This window comes from Rhamphochromis longiceps, linkage group LG22, assembly GCF_057381845.1.
Source record: "Rhamphochromis longiceps isolate RC_006_pf linkage group LG22, R_longiceps_female_GT1.1, whole genome shotgun sequence".
NCBI lineage: Eukaryota > Metazoa > Chordata > Actinopteri > Cichliformes > Cichlidae > Rhamphochromis > Rhamphochromis longiceps.
In genome coordinates, this window is record NC_140577.1 from 32,607,515 (window position 1) to 32,626,356 (window position 18,842).

At 42.9% G+C, this 18,842-nt stretch overlaps 1 protein-coding gene across 12 annotated transcripts in view; it reads left to right on the plus strand.

Annotated features, from left to right (window-relative positions):
• Positions 1-18,842, plus strand: part of LOC146644337 (triple functional domain protein) — a 79,311-nt gene that overhangs the window by 15,713 nt on the left and 44,756 nt on the right. For all 12 annotated transcript variants that reach the window (XM_085397042.1, XM_085397049.1, XM_085397040.1 and 9 more), the window contains exon 2: positions 4,949-4,999. In XM_085397042.1, the coding sequence (XP_085253168.1) occupies positions 4,949-4,999 (51 nt within the window). The remainder of the gene's footprint in view (positions 1-4,948; positions 5,000-18,842) is intronic.

Here is an 18,842-nt window from a genome sequence, read left to right on the forward strand (position 1 = left end):
TCTGGTAAAGACCTATAGTAAACGTTTGACCTCTGTTATTGCCAACAAAGGTTATGTTACAAAGTATTGAGTTGTATTTTTGTTATTGACCAAATACTTATTTTCCACCCTGATTTACGAATAAATTCTTTACAAATCCTACCATGTGGATTCATGGATTTTTTTTTCACATTCTGTCTCTCACAGTTGAAGTGTACCTCTGGTGCAAATTACTGACCTCTGTCATCATTTTAGGTGGGGGAACTTGCACAATCGGTGGCTGACTAAATACTTTTTTGCCCCACTGTAACTATCAGTTAGCGTTTAGGCAGTGCAGCTGCAGTGGAAGTAACACCAGGATAAATGCTGTCAGTGGGATGGGTACGTCACAGGACCTATAAAGATGCTTAAAGTGGGAACAGATACCCCTTTTTATTCTTTCCCCCAACTGCAAATGATGTCCTTAAAGTTAAAGTTGGTCAATACCTGAGTCAGTCTGATATCAGTCTGTGGCTGAATGGGGTCAAGTTGGCAATTATATGCAGTCTGATTCTGATAAAACAGATATTAACTGTAACAAAAAAATCACATCTGTTTGATCCTTCGTTCTGTGCTGGAGTTGAGTCCCCTTGTGTTGTGCTTATTGACACACTCATTCAGAGTGATGGCAACATGTTGATAATTTGTCTGCATTTGTAAATTAGACAGGAATTATTTTCAAAGCTTTGACAATTTCTCTGAGAGCGACTGCAGTCCGTCCAAGTCAGGCTGCGACTGTTTTCAGAAAGGTGGCCTTCTATCATGAGACTTGAGCCCTCTTGTAGTATTTGGTATTCCTCTATGGATGCAAAATCACCACGCAAAAGACCGTTATACTATACTGCATCAAGTTCCCACCCCTTAATTCAGTCAGTAGTGGTACTTTCTGTTTCCCAAATATCTGTGTATTGTGTAATGATTCATGGCAAGCAACAAAACCCCCTCTCACACAGATGATCCCTTAGGTAATATGTTGTTAAGTGCTCTCTCTGTGGCCTCTGACATTTAAACATTTTCTCCACCCTGCAGCTATATCTGCCTCTAAACTCTCCAACGCAGCCTTGACAGCTGGGTATTGCTCATTGTTTTTAAGACACTCACCTCAGTTCAGTCAGTGTGAGCCAGACAGTCGGTATTTTTAAATGAAAGGGACTCTTTCCTATTTGTGTGTGAGTCAAACGATGAGTGTGCCTGCCGAGAAGCTGAAGGCAGGGGCCCACAGAAAGGGTGGTCCCGTGTTAATGCGGGCTAAGAGTCAGAAACGGTGTGTGTCGGGACAAGAGAGAGCTGTCTGTTTTTTAAGGGGCTCCATAAGGATACAGTGCAGCCAGTGTTCAGCAGGGCTCGGTGAGTTCACTCTATCTCAGTTTTTGGGAGAGGAAAGTTTGGATTTGTTCAATGGGAATCGGGCCGTTGGAGTTTTGGCCGTGTCATTTCCTCAAAAGCCGTTTGGTGTGTATGTGTGCGAGCTCTGTTTAAGTTCATCCAAAGAGCTTGGCTGACGGTTCAGCAGTGGGCTTATCCTACTATGGTCTTAACAAAGTTGGCTCAGAGTGTATGCATGTCTGTTTGTGTGCGGTTGGATTAACCCACTGCTGTAACGGCCACATCGCAGAGGAAAAGCCTGTTTTCGTGCACACGTGTTGTGTTTTTACCCCCCCTTCATGCATGTTTGACTACTGGCTCAGCTACAAGTGTTGTTGTTTAGATTGGGATAAGCTGTGGGCTGCCACTACTGTAAGTCTGGTATTACATTGTTGCACACTGTGGCTTAAGCGGACATCTTTGGCATGGCAAATATGTGAAGTATGTAGGTGTTTGGTCTTTCTCTTGCCTTCTCCCTTCACCTCTTTCAGTCTTTGTGAAGATTTTGGTTTTCCAGGTACACGGCTTTAGAGAACATTTCCTTGATATCTTTGGCCTTCTCTCGACAGCTCGGCTCTACTTTCCCATGCAGTGTTTTGTGCGTGAGGCTGCTGTTGCCTGCAAGTTAGGTCTTGTGTAGTTTTATGTGTACTCTGCTGCTAAATGTTCATTACTGAGAACTGCCACCAGCAAAATGTTGCTTACCTACTACCTAAGCTCACAGCAGAAGATGTTTGATTTTTGCATGAATGGAGCCAGGCTGGACCTCCTTAAAGAAGACTTTTGCAAAACAAAGCAGAGTCACTAGTTTCAATCTTGGCTAAAAGTTTGAAACTAGTGCAGCTTTTGCTTTTTACTGCTCGGTCACACACCTGCAGGTGCAGATTCCTGATGGATCATTGTTTAATGAAAAATAATTGCAATCCTGTCAAAGAGTGCTATAAATCTTTGTCCAGAGCATTATTCTGCTGTTGGACTTCCTGGTTTGGATTTCATTTTCTTACCTTAAACCACCTGATTATGAACGTGGTATATGTTGGATAGATGTCTCATAAGTTTGCAAGTTCAGTGAAGAGCAGGTTTTGCTGCTGCTTTAATTAAAAGCGGACTCTTCTGGGTGTGATTTAAGGAATTTATTTAATGCGGCTTAAACTATTACTTCAGAGAAATCTTTTTTCAGCTGTAAGAGAGGAACTGTAATGCCAGTGTAGAAATTTACAGGGATGCCTTAGTGCCATCCGGGCCGAAAGGGTTTCCTGGTAAACAAAAGTGTGTCGCAACACAAATGATTTGCATGCTTTCCTCAGAGGGATCCAGGTAGCCTCTAGTTATGTCTCAAATGAGCTTCTACACTGAGGGTGTTTTCACACCTGTTTGTTTACTCTGGTCCGAATCCTTTGATGAGTTTGTAAACGTGTAGCTTTTCCCTGTGATTTGGTTTCTTTTTACACAGAGAAAAATCTAAGTGAACGCTGAGCAAACCACAACGTGTCATTACAGACCACGTGAGAATGTCCTGTCCGCTTATTGGCCAGATGTGTCTGGGAGCAACAAATGTAAATACAGGAACAAGGTGCTGCGTTCTGGACAACTGGAAAATACTGAGAGTTTACATTCATTTCACATCTAGTTGCCGACTCACACTGACATTTGAACATCTACAGCTCCTCAACACATCCCAGTACAGAAGTATTTTTACCCAAACTTGCAATGTCACACAGTACTCAGACTAACTGCACCAAGTGAGAAAATGAACTGCAGTTTGCTTTAAAAGGACTAAACAGGCAGGTGTGAAAACGCCCTAATGCTGATTTCCAGCTCCATATTTTTAGTGATGGACTCTGCTAGACTCTGCAGGATCGACAGCTCGAAGCATGTTTCCACAACACTGCTTTGCACGTAAATTTCTCATGAAGTTCTTTAAACTGAGATACGCACAGAATCAACTGTAGGCGTCGGTCACAGCACGTCATGCGTGAGTACTCCTCACCAATGAGCTTATGCTGCGCTTTGCTCAGTAATAGGATAGACAGGTTTCAGAGTGTAGTAGGTACTGCTTCCTATGTGAAAAGGCCTTTATGCACTCAGTCTAACTTGTTTGAAGCTAGCTGTTTTAGCTCCCTTGCCCTTCCTTTAAAGATACTTTCTTTTGATTGGTTGTCTCTTGCAAAGAGAGGGTCAGTAGGTAGAGATTGTGTGCTCACAGCTGGAGATCTATGCCTGGGATGGCCATATTAGGGATATCTGCTCTCTGTGATATCATAAAGGGGGAAAATCATTCTTCTGCTCATTTATACACCGACCCTGTTATTTGAAATGTTGGCCATGTTTCATATGAGCACCTACCTTAACAGTGGAAATCAAACTGCACGTACCTCAGTGCATATTGTAGATACTTGGTATAGATCATGTACTCAGTACCACAGTCAGCATCTCTCTGCCTCAGCGCAGCGATCTGTACCATTAAACAGGAAGCAGCAATCCTGAGTCAGAATAGATCGAGCATGTGTCAGTGAGTCAGCCAGTCGAGCGTCCACCCTGTTTACATGTTGACAGCACATGACGCTGACGGTATCTTCCCCTCCGTCACAGCAGCGGCCTCACTCACTCACAGGCTATAGGCTGCATCAATGGACTGATTGTTGAATTTGCAGAGAAACCACCGGGCTTTGGTCATGAGTTATAGGCTGATGAGAAGATGACTCCGGCATGCTCGGGTCCGGTGTAAGCAGAACATGCTGTTTAGGGGTCGTGGGAATCATCACGTTCCTGGTGCCTTGCTATAATGTTTTACTAGTTAAGGGAGGAGAGCATGATGAAGGTAGTCTCTTCCCCCCATAGTAAGGTGTTTCCTGTGACTAAGGCAATATCACTTCTCTTATTAATGTTGGGGATTTTTCCATCCTAAGTAATGCGGAAGCCCTTTCAAGACAGCCAGTTCTTGTTTATCTTCTTTATCCAAGGCTTTGCTGGTAATAAACAGTGTTCTTAATTATTGAGATTTTTTCTGGAAGTTGATTAGTCTTCTGTTTTTTAGCCACATTGATGGCATGTTAACCTGACAAGTTTGTGTTTGTTGTGCTTTGGAGTTTTAAAGCCTCAACAAATATGGGATGGTTTTTCATGGAATTGATCGCTAACATTCTGATCCTGCTCAGATCAACTTTAATCACTTTGTAGCATAGAGCATAGTTGTTATTATTCCACTACTTTACCAGAAACTGTTAAAACACAAACTTTCCTTCAGCCGTACTTACCATTTATTCTATTTAATAGCAAATGTAGGAGCATTTTAACTGGAAGTGTTTATGATACACTGGTATTGATAGTAACTCTGATATTGAAAAAAACATTCATATGATGTTTATCATTAATGCTGTTAAAGATACAATGTTCTTTTAATATGTTTTCATGTAGTCATGCTTACAGGACTTCTTTCCACTTCGTTTTGAGTGAATTCATTTGCCAAATTCGTTTTGGCTGCGATGTGTATTTTTATTTCTGTGTCATGCATTTTAATTGGGGATAAAAACAGTTGCTCTTTTTTTTATCTGTGTTTCTACAGATGGATCCCTCCCTAAAGAGCCAAAAGGAGATGTATCGAGCCAGATAGCAGGTAAAACATAAGATTGTTTTTTTTTTCTTGCAAGGCCCGTTTATATCCATGTGTGTGCTGGTGGTGCAAGAGGGGAGTGTATTTTACTGAGGGTGGAGGGTCGGGGAGGTCGGTATATTTCAAAAGAAATATGGTGTGTTTGGTGTATTTTTACATGCACACGAGCAGACTAAAGCCCTTTTACAGATGTAATGTAGACCTTTTTTAAATTTAAAAAGTATTATCCTGCTAAGGGTTTTAGCATACATTAAGTGGGTAAAGAGATGTTCTCCAGAGATGTTCAGTCAGATTCAAGTCTGGCTGGGTCACTCGGGGACATTGACAGAGTAGTTCTGAAGCCTCTGCTTTGGTATCATGGCTCTTTGCTTAGGGTTGTTGTCCTGTTGATGAACCTTTGCCTCAGTCTGAGGACCAGCGCGTTTTGGACCAGGTCATCATCAAGGGTGGACCTGAACATTGCTGGATTCACCTTCCCTTGACCGTAACTAGTGTCCCACTGCTGAAAAACATCCCCCAGCTTGATGCTGCCACCACCATGCTTCAGTTTAGGGATGGTATTGGCCAGCTGGTGAGCGGTGTCTGGTTTCCTCCAGATGTGATACTTTGCATTCAGACCACAGTGCTCAAGCTGGGTTTTATCAGACCAGAAAATTGTTTCTCATCCTCTGAGAGTCCTTCAGGTGTCTTTTAGCAAACTCCAGGTCATGTCATGAGCCTTTTATTGAGGAATGGCTTCAGCTTGGCCACTCTACTATACACCCCTGATTGTTGGAGAGCTGCAGAAGTGGTTGTCCTGCTGGGAGGTTTTCTTCTCTCCACAGTAATGCTGGAGCTCTGCCAGAGTAAGCATCAGGTTATTGGTCACCTGCCTGACCAAGGCCTTTTTACTTCGATTGCCCAGACTGGCCAGCCAGCTGTAGGAAGACTTCTGGCGGTTCCACAGTTCTTCTGTTTTCAGATGATGGAGGCCACTGTGCTCATTACTATCCTCAATGATAAAGACAGGTGTGTGCCTTTCCAAATCATAGCCAGTCGACTGAATTTACCACAGGTGGGCCCCAATCAAGTGTCAGAAACATCTGACAGATGATCACTGGAAACAGGAGGTAGCTGAGCTCGATTTGTATGTGTCATGGAAAAGGCTGTGAATACATGTACTTGTTATATTTTTGTTTTTCATTTTTGATAAATTTGCAAGAATTTCAAGCAGAGTTTATTCACTTTGTCATTATGGGGTGAATACTTTTTGGATGCTCTGTTAAATTTCGCCCCTGTTCCTGTCCATTCTCTTGTCTGCTGGTGTTGGACATTGTAAGGTTCTTGTCTAATAGCACTGATGAAGGGCGGTTCAATGCTCTGCCCCTCCCAGTATCAATACAGGTCATTGTCATCCTAAATCTCACATGTCCTCACTTTTCCTGTCATCCTCGTCTCCACCTCTCCCATCTATTCCCAAAACATACAGGATGTGGACAGCTACCCATGTCTGGCACCTCTCCCCATAGCTATAACAGGCTATTAGCAATGAGTTGAGATGGACACTTACGCTGCCTGCTCCATGATTTATTCACACAAACTGCCATTCATTCAGAATCACTCACCCTAAATGACCTTTTCCTTGTGTCCTTTCTCCAATCAGTTGTACTGAATCTTCCCTTTTATTATCCTCATGGTGCAGCTGACACTTAAAAAGTAGGCTATGTTCCTCATGTGAGGGTTAATATGTGCTGCTGAAACGACACATTTAATGACCAATTTGACATATAAAGTTATTTCTGCTCTGTTCTTCAGTGAGAAATTTTACTATTTCATAGGAAATTAGAATAGAGCCATTTGTGCAAACCTCTTAATTAGAAACTCTAAGACTATCAGCAGTATTGGCTTTGTAAAGAGAAACAAAAACAGCCCTCAAATTCTACACACAAAGGAGGACAGTGAGTTGGCAGGTTGCTCCAAAGCCTCAGGGTCTTTATAGAGAAAGCTTCAGTGCCCGTAGGAAAAAGGCGATGAAAGCAACACAAACGCGGTTATATCTGAAAAACACTTGGCTTTAGTGTGACTGTTTAGCCTTTCTGCATGGTGCTTTTCTTAAGCATCCTGCTGCTTAACAGTTATCACTTCGTGGTTTAGACTAGGTGGTGGGTGGGGGGGATTATGTCTGTCCATCTGTTGGGCCTCCTCATCCACTGGTCTGACTGGGTGACTGGAAAGTGGGTTGCAAGGGATGGGAGGGTGAGGCGAGTGCTCTTATGTAATGATGTTAAAGCTTTCGAACCCTGACAGATGTGCTTTCTATCACCGTCTCACTCTCTCTCTCAACCCTTTTCGTCTGTGTCTGTCCAGAAGTACCCGGTGTAATCTGCCTCAGTGCTTGTTGAAATGATTTGGCATAAATCTTCAGCAATCAGCTGCAATCTGCAATCTGAAAGCATCGCCTCAAGATGGCGTGTTCGAGCAGATTGGAAGAGCTGAAGCACAAAAATGCTGCAGGAGTGTCTGATCTGCAGCAGTCGTCTGTAGAAGAGCCACTCCTCTGTCACTTACTGTGTAATCTCAGTAAGTGACAGGAGCAACGTGTGGAAGGAAAATGAGTTTTTATTCTCACTATTACAGCAGTAGAAGGGTTTTTTGGGGTGGAGGGTTAAAAAACAAACAAACAAAAAAACAAAACAACTTGTTGTTGTAACGGTCTTTTTCTCTCTGTCTCGTCACGGTTCGTCAGAATAGGATCAGGTGGCATTAAAAGACCCGGCCGACTGAACTCTTGGCACCAATAACAAGCTGCCTTTTCTTTCTCTCTGTCTCTCTCGCTGTCTTTCTTTTATTCCTGCTTCCTCTACTCTCCCTTTTCCCTTCTCCCCTGCTGTGTTTGGGTCGCTGGGGTAACCCTGGCCTGTTTCTCGCTCGGTTAGCCTACCCTGCTATTAGAGGTCTGGATGGATGGGGAGAACAGGAAGAGGCGGGGGTAAGGGAAAGATGGTGTGCGCTCTGTCTCGGTCTCCCAAGCCAAAACTCCGATTTGGGGACACAAAGGGGAAAATTGGGAAGGACACGGAGAATCTGAACGGACTGGAAACAAACACCCAGGCTGTGCTGTTCAGTCTTGAATGCTGTCAATTCGGTGTTTTAGATCGCTGCTCGTTTTCATCAACGGCAAATGATTTTCACTGCAATGAAAGTGCTACACAGATACCTTATCAGTGTAAGGGTGGTAAAGGGAAAGTAGTGACACTGTCCCTGTATTGGATTGAAAGAGTGCATTTGATGCAGAATTTACTTAGATGGCACCTAAACATGACTAATTGACCAGATGAACACGTTCTTACTTAAACTGGTTTCTAACTTTGTGTGTATGTACAGTCAGTGTGAGCTGTGGCCACAGTGAGGTCATTGTTATATTGGCACAGCAGCCAGTCAAAGGTAAGCTGTGCAGCAGCTAATCAGAGCTGCTTCAGTAGGACTGATAGATGGGACATGAGCCATTTGTCAAGAATTCAAACCACATATAGACAAAAGAAGATTGTTCTTTTCATCTGCACTGATCTGGCGTTGTGGCTCTGTTCTGAGATCTCACAGAACAGGAGTCTGTGGCAACAGATATAACTGTGATAAAATCATAAACGGCACTAAAGGCAGAGCTAGGGCACAGGTGGGCTATTAAGCTGCTTGCAGGTTGTGCAAAAGTAGCAGCTCAAGTAGTCCATTAGGCCCTGGTCACGCAGACGCAGAGACCTGTAGGCGACTGCATGGCAACCACCAGTTGGTAGGGAAAAATTAGCATTAACTGACTGGTTTTGGGTGATTGCTGGAGGTTGCTGGCAGTCTCGAAGAGGAAACCTCACTGGGAATGCTTAGGTTGCTAGCAGATTGTCACATTTAGTTTGTAGAGAAGACTTTTGTGCAAAACTCACTGACCAATCACCAAGTGGTTGTGAAACTGTCTTTGTCATTCTTCAAAGCAGAAGCTGCACATTTTTTTTTCATTTTTTATTTGTTTTAAATGGGTTGATTTTAGGATAAAAATCAGCTTTTACTTTGAAGATGGACCTTCTCCATTTCCAAATGGGGTTGCACCCCTTTAGTGGTTAGTGAGCATTTGCAGACTGCTTGCAACTAAGGCAATCACAAGGAGGTTTTTGGTACAGCACCCTCTTTGTGGCAGTTTTCCTCCTAGCAACCAGAAGTTCACCAACCAGTCTCTAACTGTGGCGGAGGCATCTTATGTGATATGTAGAAGTGTATCTGCTGATGTGCCTGCCTTAAAACTAAGCAAAATGGCATCATTGCATTATAGAAACATTTCAGAAGAACATTAAAAGTAACAGAGGAGTTTAACCAACTGCTGACAAAAAGACAAATACAGTCGATTCAGTAGAGCTGGAACTGCAGTCACACCTGCGAACACTTGTGTGTCATGTTTGTTATTAAGTGCGATACAGCCAGGTTAGCTGTAATAGAGTTGCAAAGGGGGAGGAGAGCTGCTGTTGTTCCCCATTGTGTCTCCCTTTCTGTTTGTTCTTAAAACAATATTCTTAATGTGTTTAACACAGAAAAGCAGCACTCTGTGGAACAATGCTAGGGGCACTGTAAACTTCATATGCAAATTGAGGGGGGGGGAGCTTGAGAAGCTTAATATTTACTAAGGAGGTAAGGCTTAGCAGTTTAGGATTTATCTGAGATGAATCTGTCTGGAAGATTATAGTCTTAAATGTATTTCATTTAGATTTTTCTAGTACTGCTTTTTCTTCATAGGAAAGGAAATGCCTTCAAATTAACATTTAGACCACAGGAAACATAAAATAGCTTAATGCACGCTTCGGTTAAATCAATTTAAAGTGTAGAAATGAAATTAAATCCATTGAGCGTGTAGTATTTATGAGTAAAATGGGCATGCAATCAAATAAAATTGCTCTGTCTGGTATCTTTTTTTTTTGTCATGGAGACACTGCTGTCCACTCCTTTATCCCAGAGGAATTCCTGCCAGTCCCACACATCCCTCAGCAGGGAATTTATGGCACGCTGTGAATGTGGGAAGTCCACAGCTATGCACTGATTCACACTCTTGCGCGCGAATCTGGTTTCTGTTGACCCGTAACAGCTGGTTTAGGAGCGATGGCTCCCAGTCAGCTGCTGGATAGCCCTCATGAGATATAACTGCTCTTTAATCTCACGGGAAGATGCTGCGAGTGTTTCCTCCTCCTCTCAGCTGACTGTACCACCCGTCCCATCTGTTGGTGTGCACACAGCTGTCGCATTCTGTCTTCATATTGAACTCAGAAACACACACACACACCGACCCCTGAGGTATTTGTTACAGTGCCTCTGGGGAAGACTTGTTGTTGTTGTTGTTGTGGTGTTTAGCAAACTGAGTAATGCCCACTCAGAGGCCACTACAAATCTCAGGCCTCTGAGGTGTGTGCCAAGTATGTACATATTGTAACACAAGCACAGCCCAGTTCCAGTCGTGGCCTGCAACGAAGAAGAACTGGCCGTGATCCGGGAGTTTCAGCAAAGGATGATGGACATTCCTGGCATCACCCCCATGGGTGTAGTCATATCAGTGATAACTTTGTCTCGCCCACTTCATACAGCACAGGCGACACGGGAAATGTTGGGACTTTTTGTTGCCTTGGAAAAATTCACCCAGGTGTGCTTTTTTTTTCGTCTTATGGGATACGGTTTTCCTCTGTCTCGACTTCTCAGATAATTCTTCATTTAGTGATTGGCATTGGACGCCAGTTTCCCTGAATTCCTGAATGTAGACATCATCAGCAAGGTAATGACCTCCTCATTGGTAGCTAATGGCTTATTGATCATAAAGAAAAGAGGAATGTAATTTGTTTTTCACAGTTTGTCATTGAATTGGAAAAGTTCAAATGAACACTGGCTGTGTACTTCATTGCGCTGTGAATGGATCGTAAATTTTCTTGTTAGGCTGTTTGATGACTCTCGTAGCAAGCACTTCCTCGAATTCAGCATTCCAACGTGACTCAGTTAAAGCATTGGTTGTAACATAAACTCTGTGACGTTAATACGAATACGTCCTTATACAGAGTCATGGTTGTATTTAATACACTGTCCTCTTTAAGTTTTAAGAATTCTTAGACTTGGTGAACTAAAAACCAATTTGCATGAATTTCTCTGCACTTACTGAACATTGCATGTAGTGCTGAAATGTAGTTACTATACTAATACTTTAATCAGACGATTAAAGTTTTGTAGGTCCCTAGAATTAAATCACATCTGTTTAATGCATTAAAGATGTAGCAATAACGTGCCATTAAGCACCAAATTGCAAAAGTTACCTCAAAGTGCTTTAGATTGTTAGCTAAAGAGTGAAGACAGTGGGAAGGAAAACCCCTTCTAACAGTAAGAAACCTCCAGCAGAAGCAGGCTCAGGGAGAGGCAGCCATCTGCTGTGACCAGTGAGGGGACGGAGACGAAGGAAAAGATGCACAGTGAAAGCGAGGTGAGATTAGATTAATAATAACTAATGTTTAATGCAGTACTTCGTGCTGTTTCTGGTTCTTCACTTTAGCCCAACAGAGAAGACAGAAATCCTGATATATAAAGAACTTCTTTGTAGTAAAGAGATAAACATAACAACGCTCCATCATCGGGTCATACTTTGTTCCTTTTCGTTTTTCTGCTTCTTTTTTGTCAAGTGAACACAGCTATGATCGGTCTTTTTGGTGTGCAAGTCCCACTTTCAACCAGTCAGCAATCTGTCTTGGCATACCATCACCATCGAGTTAAGTGCTGTTGGCTCTTGGGAGGAGGTGCCGTAAATCCAAGTCGATACAGTCAACGTTTACATATACAGTCCCAGCCTCTACTAGCATAGGTTAATACTGAGCGGCTGCAGAGCAACAACATGGGTGATTTGAGCCGATTGAAGCAAGTACCTATACGAGTGAAGGAAAAGCACTCGATTGACATATGGCAATCTGCTAAGTACCTTAGAGGGTTAGCTACAGTAGCTGCAAAGCAGTGAACTATGAGAAGATCACTTTGTACGTGGGCGGAGCTGAAGCGTTTTGCCTACAACCTCACGACTCACTTCCTGTGCTAAGCGGCTTCTCCTCGTTCATAAATGCAGTGCAGGCATATTATAATTGCTGCCCCTCCTGCACGTTGAGGATTACCTCCATTTACCTGTCTCTCCAAAAGACAGACAGATTAGCAGCTCACCTAATGCCACACGAGGTTCTCACTGTTTATCCACAGAGCCCAAGTGTCTGCACCGGTAACCCAATTTCTCCTTGGAAATGTTTGCTCCAGCTTTCCATATGGATGTGTAGACATCACCAAAAATGGGTGGTTTTGGTTGTCTGCAGGGTTGGAATATCTCCCCTCAGGAATCTCAGGATTAGCTTCAGCTGCGGCAGCTCTGCCTGCAGCGGACTGGGATCCCGTCGGCACATCGGCCAGTCACTCTATGATTAGATGATGCTGCGAGCGGGCTGCATTTCTCCAGCAGCAGCCGAAGCCAAATCCACAGCAATTTATGGAGGTTTTACAATTTAGGGAAGAATTTTCAAGCATGGCTTGCTGGACAGCCAATCACAAGTGGCAGTATGCTTATACTGGTTCCTCCCTCGTCCCACTGACAGGTACAGTGTTGCCTGTCTGGTGATGCACAGGAGAGGGGGACGTAGAATCTACCATGCAGTCAGCACCATCCTTTCCTTTGTGCTCTTCCTCGTCATTCCTCAATCAACCCAATGGAAACTGAACTTAGTCGTCCCTCCATCGTTCCCTGACGTCTACTTTATTCCTCCTTCGCTGTCATACACCGCTTCTCTCTTTCCTCAGCCTAGTTATGACACAATGATGTGTTTCATTAGCTTACTAATTTTCCTGGTTCCTCCTAGTTGGTTTTGTTCATCATTTACCCAGAAACCCTTGTTCTCCAGTCTGCTTCTGTGCGGGTGTGGGTGTGACCTGGCCACTCTATATTTAGCTGCTGTGCCACTTTCTCTGTTCCCAGAGCACTGCAGAGTGCTGGGAGGTGATGGAGGATGGGGTGGCTGTGTCTTTAAACTTACCTTTTACTTTTGATGATTAAAGAAGAAATCCACCCAAAATACTGCTCAGATAAACTCTGGAAATAAGAAGGGGTGTGTGTGTGTGTGTGTGTGTGTGTGTGTGTGTGTGTGTGTGTGTGTGTGTGTGTGTGTGTGTGTGTGTGTGTGTGTGTGTGTGTGTGTGTGTGTGTGTGTGTGTTTTGGTCAGTCTGCGTGAAACCTTAATCTGATAAAAGTCGCCGTACAGTAGCAAATTCAAACAACTACAAGGCCTCACTGTGCGCTCTGTTTACACGCTCACACTCTTCCAAACACGCAGCGGTTTTCTGCTCGTCTCTTGTCAACATTAGGTTTTTCATTGACCTTTGATTATCCTCCTGCTCAGTGGCAGCCGGCCAATCAGACAGCAGGTTTGCAAGCAACATCAAAGATTGTCTTTGCTTCAGAAGATGAATCACTCTGTGGTGAAAACATGCTGACTTATCTGTTTGTGCGCATATGCTGCAGTTCACCTCGATAAGCGCGCTTCTTGAGCATTTAGCTTGGCATCGCTGCTGTAAATAAGTGGCGCCGATAAACATCGCGCTCGAGCTAAGCTGCGAGGTAATGTTCAGGGAGCAGCGTGTAGGCAGCTGCTACAAAAGCAGCTTTCTTGTAATTTAATGGCCGTATTGTCACATGATGACCACAGCATTAGACAATCTGTTCCAAAGCAGTTGTATGTGTCGCGTAAGGTTGTAATTCATAGAAAGTATGATCATTTTCATAGCTGGTCTAGATCAGTGATGTCAAACTCATCTTCAATCAAAGGGGACGTACGGCACATATAGCTCATAGGATAGATCGAACTGGTGAAACTCTGCCTTCTGTCAATGTAAAGACATTTAGACACTTTTAATTCCTGAGTTATCCTTGTATAAGAAAAAAATTTGTTTTTTTTTTTTTTTTAAATAGCACAGCTCAGTTTTTCTGAAGTCACTACTGGGCCAATTCTGGCTCCCAGGTCACATGTTTTACACCTCTTTGTCTAGAAAATGAAAAGCATTTATCCCAGTTTTCTAAAATCCAACCAAACCTTGTCATGTAAGTCAAAACAAGTAAATGCTCACAATTGTTATCGGTGTTTACAATAAATATACCTTGAATAGGTGTTTCATTTCTTGCTAATGTGTTAATCACTCAATGTAACATTAAAAACACCTAGAAGAAGTATAAACATTTTTTAAGTGACTTTTTTCAGTTCTAACTCCACTACACTAGCTTTACATGAGTTAACAAACAAAACAATCCCTGTTTATCTTTTACTTGGGCCCTCTGCAGCTTCTCAGTTCCTCTGCCTGAAACAAGCTGCCTTAGCTCCCTTCCCCATGACTTTAAGACGTCTTTCTTCTGATTGGCTGCTCGTTGTAAACGGAAGCTGTGATCAGCAGGTCGGTAGGCCAAAGCTTTGTGCCTGAGAGGACCATGTTGGAGTGAGCCACTCTCACTCACATTATAGAGAGTTAAGGGTAGAAAACATCACTGTTTGTTATGACGGTGTGTTGTTGGAACATACCGTCTGTGACAGATGAGAAAAATAGGCTAACTTTTACCCATATTGATAGCACATTTAGCGATTCCTAATACCTTGTGTCCTAATTTTTCATAAAGAGACTTAAAGGTAAAGCTGCCGATGCAGCAGGATCATATGGAGAGAGGTGGGGGTGAGCCTTTCCCAGCTGTCGTAGGGTGAGGCAGGGTGTAGCCTGCACAGGTCTCCAGTCTGCCACAGAATAACTGTGAATGTCTCACTGGCTGCAGCTTCTCAAACGTGACAGATGAATGCCTCTTTGACATTTTGGAACCATCCCTTTTTTGGCTTTAAGTGTTGCTCGGACAACCCAAGCTTACGTCTTTTTAAGTTTGATGAAGTCGAATTTGAAACGCAGCGATCAATAAATAATCCTGAGATTCAACCCAGTTTGACTCCCCCAGCGCTCTCCGTCTCCTCAGAGAGCGGATCTGGACCATGTGCAGCTCCCAGAAATAGAGCCAGAGCAAGCGCTCTCTGTCTGCACTCCCCTCCTCTCATGCTTCATCTATAAAGAGCTACAAGCTCATTCTCTACAGGAGCGCAGTGGGAAATGTAGTTGATCATGCTAATTTGTTTTTTGTGGCACCCTGAGGGAGGGAAGGAGACAAATGAGAGGAGAGAAGAATAGTAAAAATAGAGACAAGTCCTGATTCTCATCCATCTCCTCCGGTGGCAGGAATGAATTAGCATCTCATTAGCATACAGTCGTAAATACGACGCCATGCAGAGACCAGAGACTGGAGTGCAATTTCAAAAACACTTCAGTGCCCGAGAGGGGTGTGTTTCTGAGCGTTTGTTTATTATTTAATCTTATTGAAGGTACACGTATTGAAGGTGCTTGAGAGGACGCAGCGTAGGGCTCTTGAGTTTAATTTGTAGTACTGCGTTCAATTTCCTCTGCAGCGGGTAGTGTTATTATTTACGTTAGCTCTGTCATCACGAAGCTGAGCTGGATTTGGAGCTGATAAATCTTGGAAAATGATTAATGTAACTGAACTCTCAGAAGGAGACAAGACTTAAAATTGCCAGAACTATGGAAATAATACCAATGGTGTGTGTCTACACACTTACTGCACAATAATGAGCTAAATACAGTAACCGCTTGTTACATTTTCTGTCATGGAGGTAGTGTACGTGAAAAAATCCATTATTTCTTTATATTTTCCTTCCAAGAAGCCAGTCTTTGTTTTGCTTTATTTAAAGTGGGTTTGAACAAGGCTTTAAGGTTTTCTTGGACATCGGCTGCTTTCTCACTTTAGTCTGTCGATATCTGGAGTTCGTATCTTTAGGCAGTTTATTATTAGCAGCCGGTTTTTGTTTTTTTTTGTTGTTTTTTTTAACTGAATCTATGATAAATAATGAAATCACATTTTTGCACCAACGTGGTGATTCCCAAAGAGTTCCTAAAACTTGGCAAATCTCGGCATGGTGTGGAGTGTGTCCTGCAGGGCCTGGAAAAATGGAGGGTAACAGAAGTGGGAATATCCAGGTCCTGGGAAAACCATGTGGCCCTTCAGTTGACCCATCTTTTATTCACTGAAACCTCATCAGAAATGATCACAGTGGAAGGGTGGCTGTCAATTCAGTTCAGTTTTATTTATACAGCATCAAATCACAACAACAGTCGCCTCAAGGTGCTTTATATTGTAAGGTAGACCCTTCAATACATGCAGAGCAAAACCCAACAATCATATGACCCCTATGAGCAAGCACTTTGGCAACAGTAGGAAGGAAAAACTCCCTTTTAAAAGGAAGAAACCTCCAGCACAACCAGGCTCAGGGAGGGGCGGCTGGTTAGACAGGATAAAAGACACGCTGTGGAAGAGAGCCAGTGATTGATAAGAAGTAAAGATTCAATGCAGAGGTCAGTTAACACAGAGTGAGTGAGAAATGTGACTGAAAAAGAAATACTCAGTTATGCTGCAATAGGTAAAGGCTGCTGGGCCTATACCTATTGCACTAAGGGAGGATTCAAGGTCACCTGATCTAACCCTAACTATATACTTTAGCAAAAAGGAAAGTTTTAAGCCTGATTTTAAAAGTAGAGATAGTGTCTGTCTCCCAAACCCAAGCTGGAAGCCAGTTCCACAGAAGAGGCTGAAGGCTCTGCCTCCAGCTTTCTTCTTTTAAATACTCTAGGAACACAGAGTAAGCCCGCAGTCCGAGAGTGAAGTAGTGTAATGGGGTGATACGGTATTATAAGGTCATTAAGATAAGATTGTTCAAGACCTTGTATGCGAGGAGGAGTATGTTGAATACAATTCTGGATTAGGGAGCTATTCAAGAAGCTATTCTTAAGGAAGGGAAACAGGGAGAAGGTATACAGAATTGGAAAAGAACTTGGCTGAACAGTGGTTTTCAGCCAGTGGTGTTGGAAATCTTGTCAAAATTGATGGAAGTATGGATGCAGAAAAGTACCATCAGATTTTAATCCACCTTGCGATAATATCTGGTTGCATCTGATTGGCAGCAGCTTCATTCTTTACCCTGATAATGATCCCAAACACACTGCCAGGGCAGTAGAAGCTTACCTGGACAGGATAACACACAAAGGAGCACCATCAGTCATGTTACAATAACTCTATGTACCTATTTCCCACTTTCCTAGCAAAATGTAAGAGTGGAGAGTGGCTCAAGATTTTTGCACAGCACTGTATTATCTTTGTGCTAATCCATACACTGTGTTTACACTGCATATTACTGCCAAACACCTACCTGCTGCCATGCTGTGGAGTTATATTTCTGGAATCGCCCATAAGGGGATAGATGTACACCATTACACACACTGAAGGTTTAACTCAGTAAAATAAAGCAGGCATGACTCTGACACCCAGGTTGACAATAAAAAGGAGGCAAACGTCAGTGGGACACAGAATGTCAAGGAGAGAATAAGAGAAAAAGATTCACATGGGAAATATAACTCGTCTGGGCCATCAGTCATATAAACTAGACCTCTGCTCTGTCTGAAGGACAAAATTGGGGCTTATTCTGCCTGTGTGTGTTTGTGTGTGTGTTTTAAGGCCGTGGGTTTAATCACTTCAGGGATTTCTGTGTTTACAGGAGTTGCTTGAAAAGGTTTGCTCTTATTGACTATCCCCGTCCAGCTGTTCACTCTCTTCCGGCAAGGTGTCTCTTGTTTGACACCGTCACACCCATGAGGTTCAGCTTGACATTTCCATGGCGACAGTTTACAGCCCACATTATCACTGTTGGGTTTCTCTCCAGTTTATTCTCATTATCTATTCTAGACAAACCAGTATGTAAAACACATCAGTCGTTATGGTCTACACCAGAGGAGTTTTTCCGGCAGTATCAGAGAAGCCGCGATGAAGAGAAAGTTTATGCTTTCATGAGGAAACCAAAGGGTCAGCCACCATTGTGTGATTCATCAGTGAATACAAGCAAGTACTATTTATAGGAAAATGTCAGTCATTGGGAGACTGAGAGAGGAAGCGGTGAAGGTAACTTTATTTATATTCATGTTTTGTGGCTGACAGCTCGATGGCCTTCAATAACCGTGCCATTTAGAAATCATCATGTTTTCCTCAGATAGAGGAAGGGGAATTAGGAAAGTCGAGATGCTTTCTACATTCGTTGCTGACAGTCAGTTGGAGTTGCCCGGGATTTATGGGTTGCAGTCGCAGAGACAGAAGTGCTTGTGGTATTAAAACACACAGTTGTGTTGGGCTAATAAGGAGGCAGGCTTTGTTACTTATGTAGCAGAATCATTTGTTTTGTGGCTTTATGGTTAACAGTGTTTGTCTCTTGCCTGCCGTTCCAACATTTTGTCAGCCACCTTTTCTAGAAGGTCAGTCGTAATGATATGGCATCCCTGACGACCCCTAAAACCACAATGAGGTTGACATTTATAGATATTTGATAGACTGCTGTGCACTTTGGTGCTGACTTTTATAGTCCTGCAAGGTGAATAAAATGCAGTCAATCTGGCAATCCGTAGACTTCATGTGTTATAGTCATCTGTTGATATATAGTACAGTGTAGACTGTGACGACTATGATTGGTCCGCTTGGTGCCATTATGACTGTCCAATAAAAACACAGCACACTACTTTATAATTCTTAAGTTAGACAGGAATCTTGAGCTATAACAGCTTTAATCAGTTGCAACATCACCCTCTGTATAGCTGTGTCTGAGCTTCTGTGCTGGACTATCTTACCTGTACATTTACAAAGGACAAAGAAAGCAAAACGAATATGTAAAAATTCCAACACTAATCCCTTAA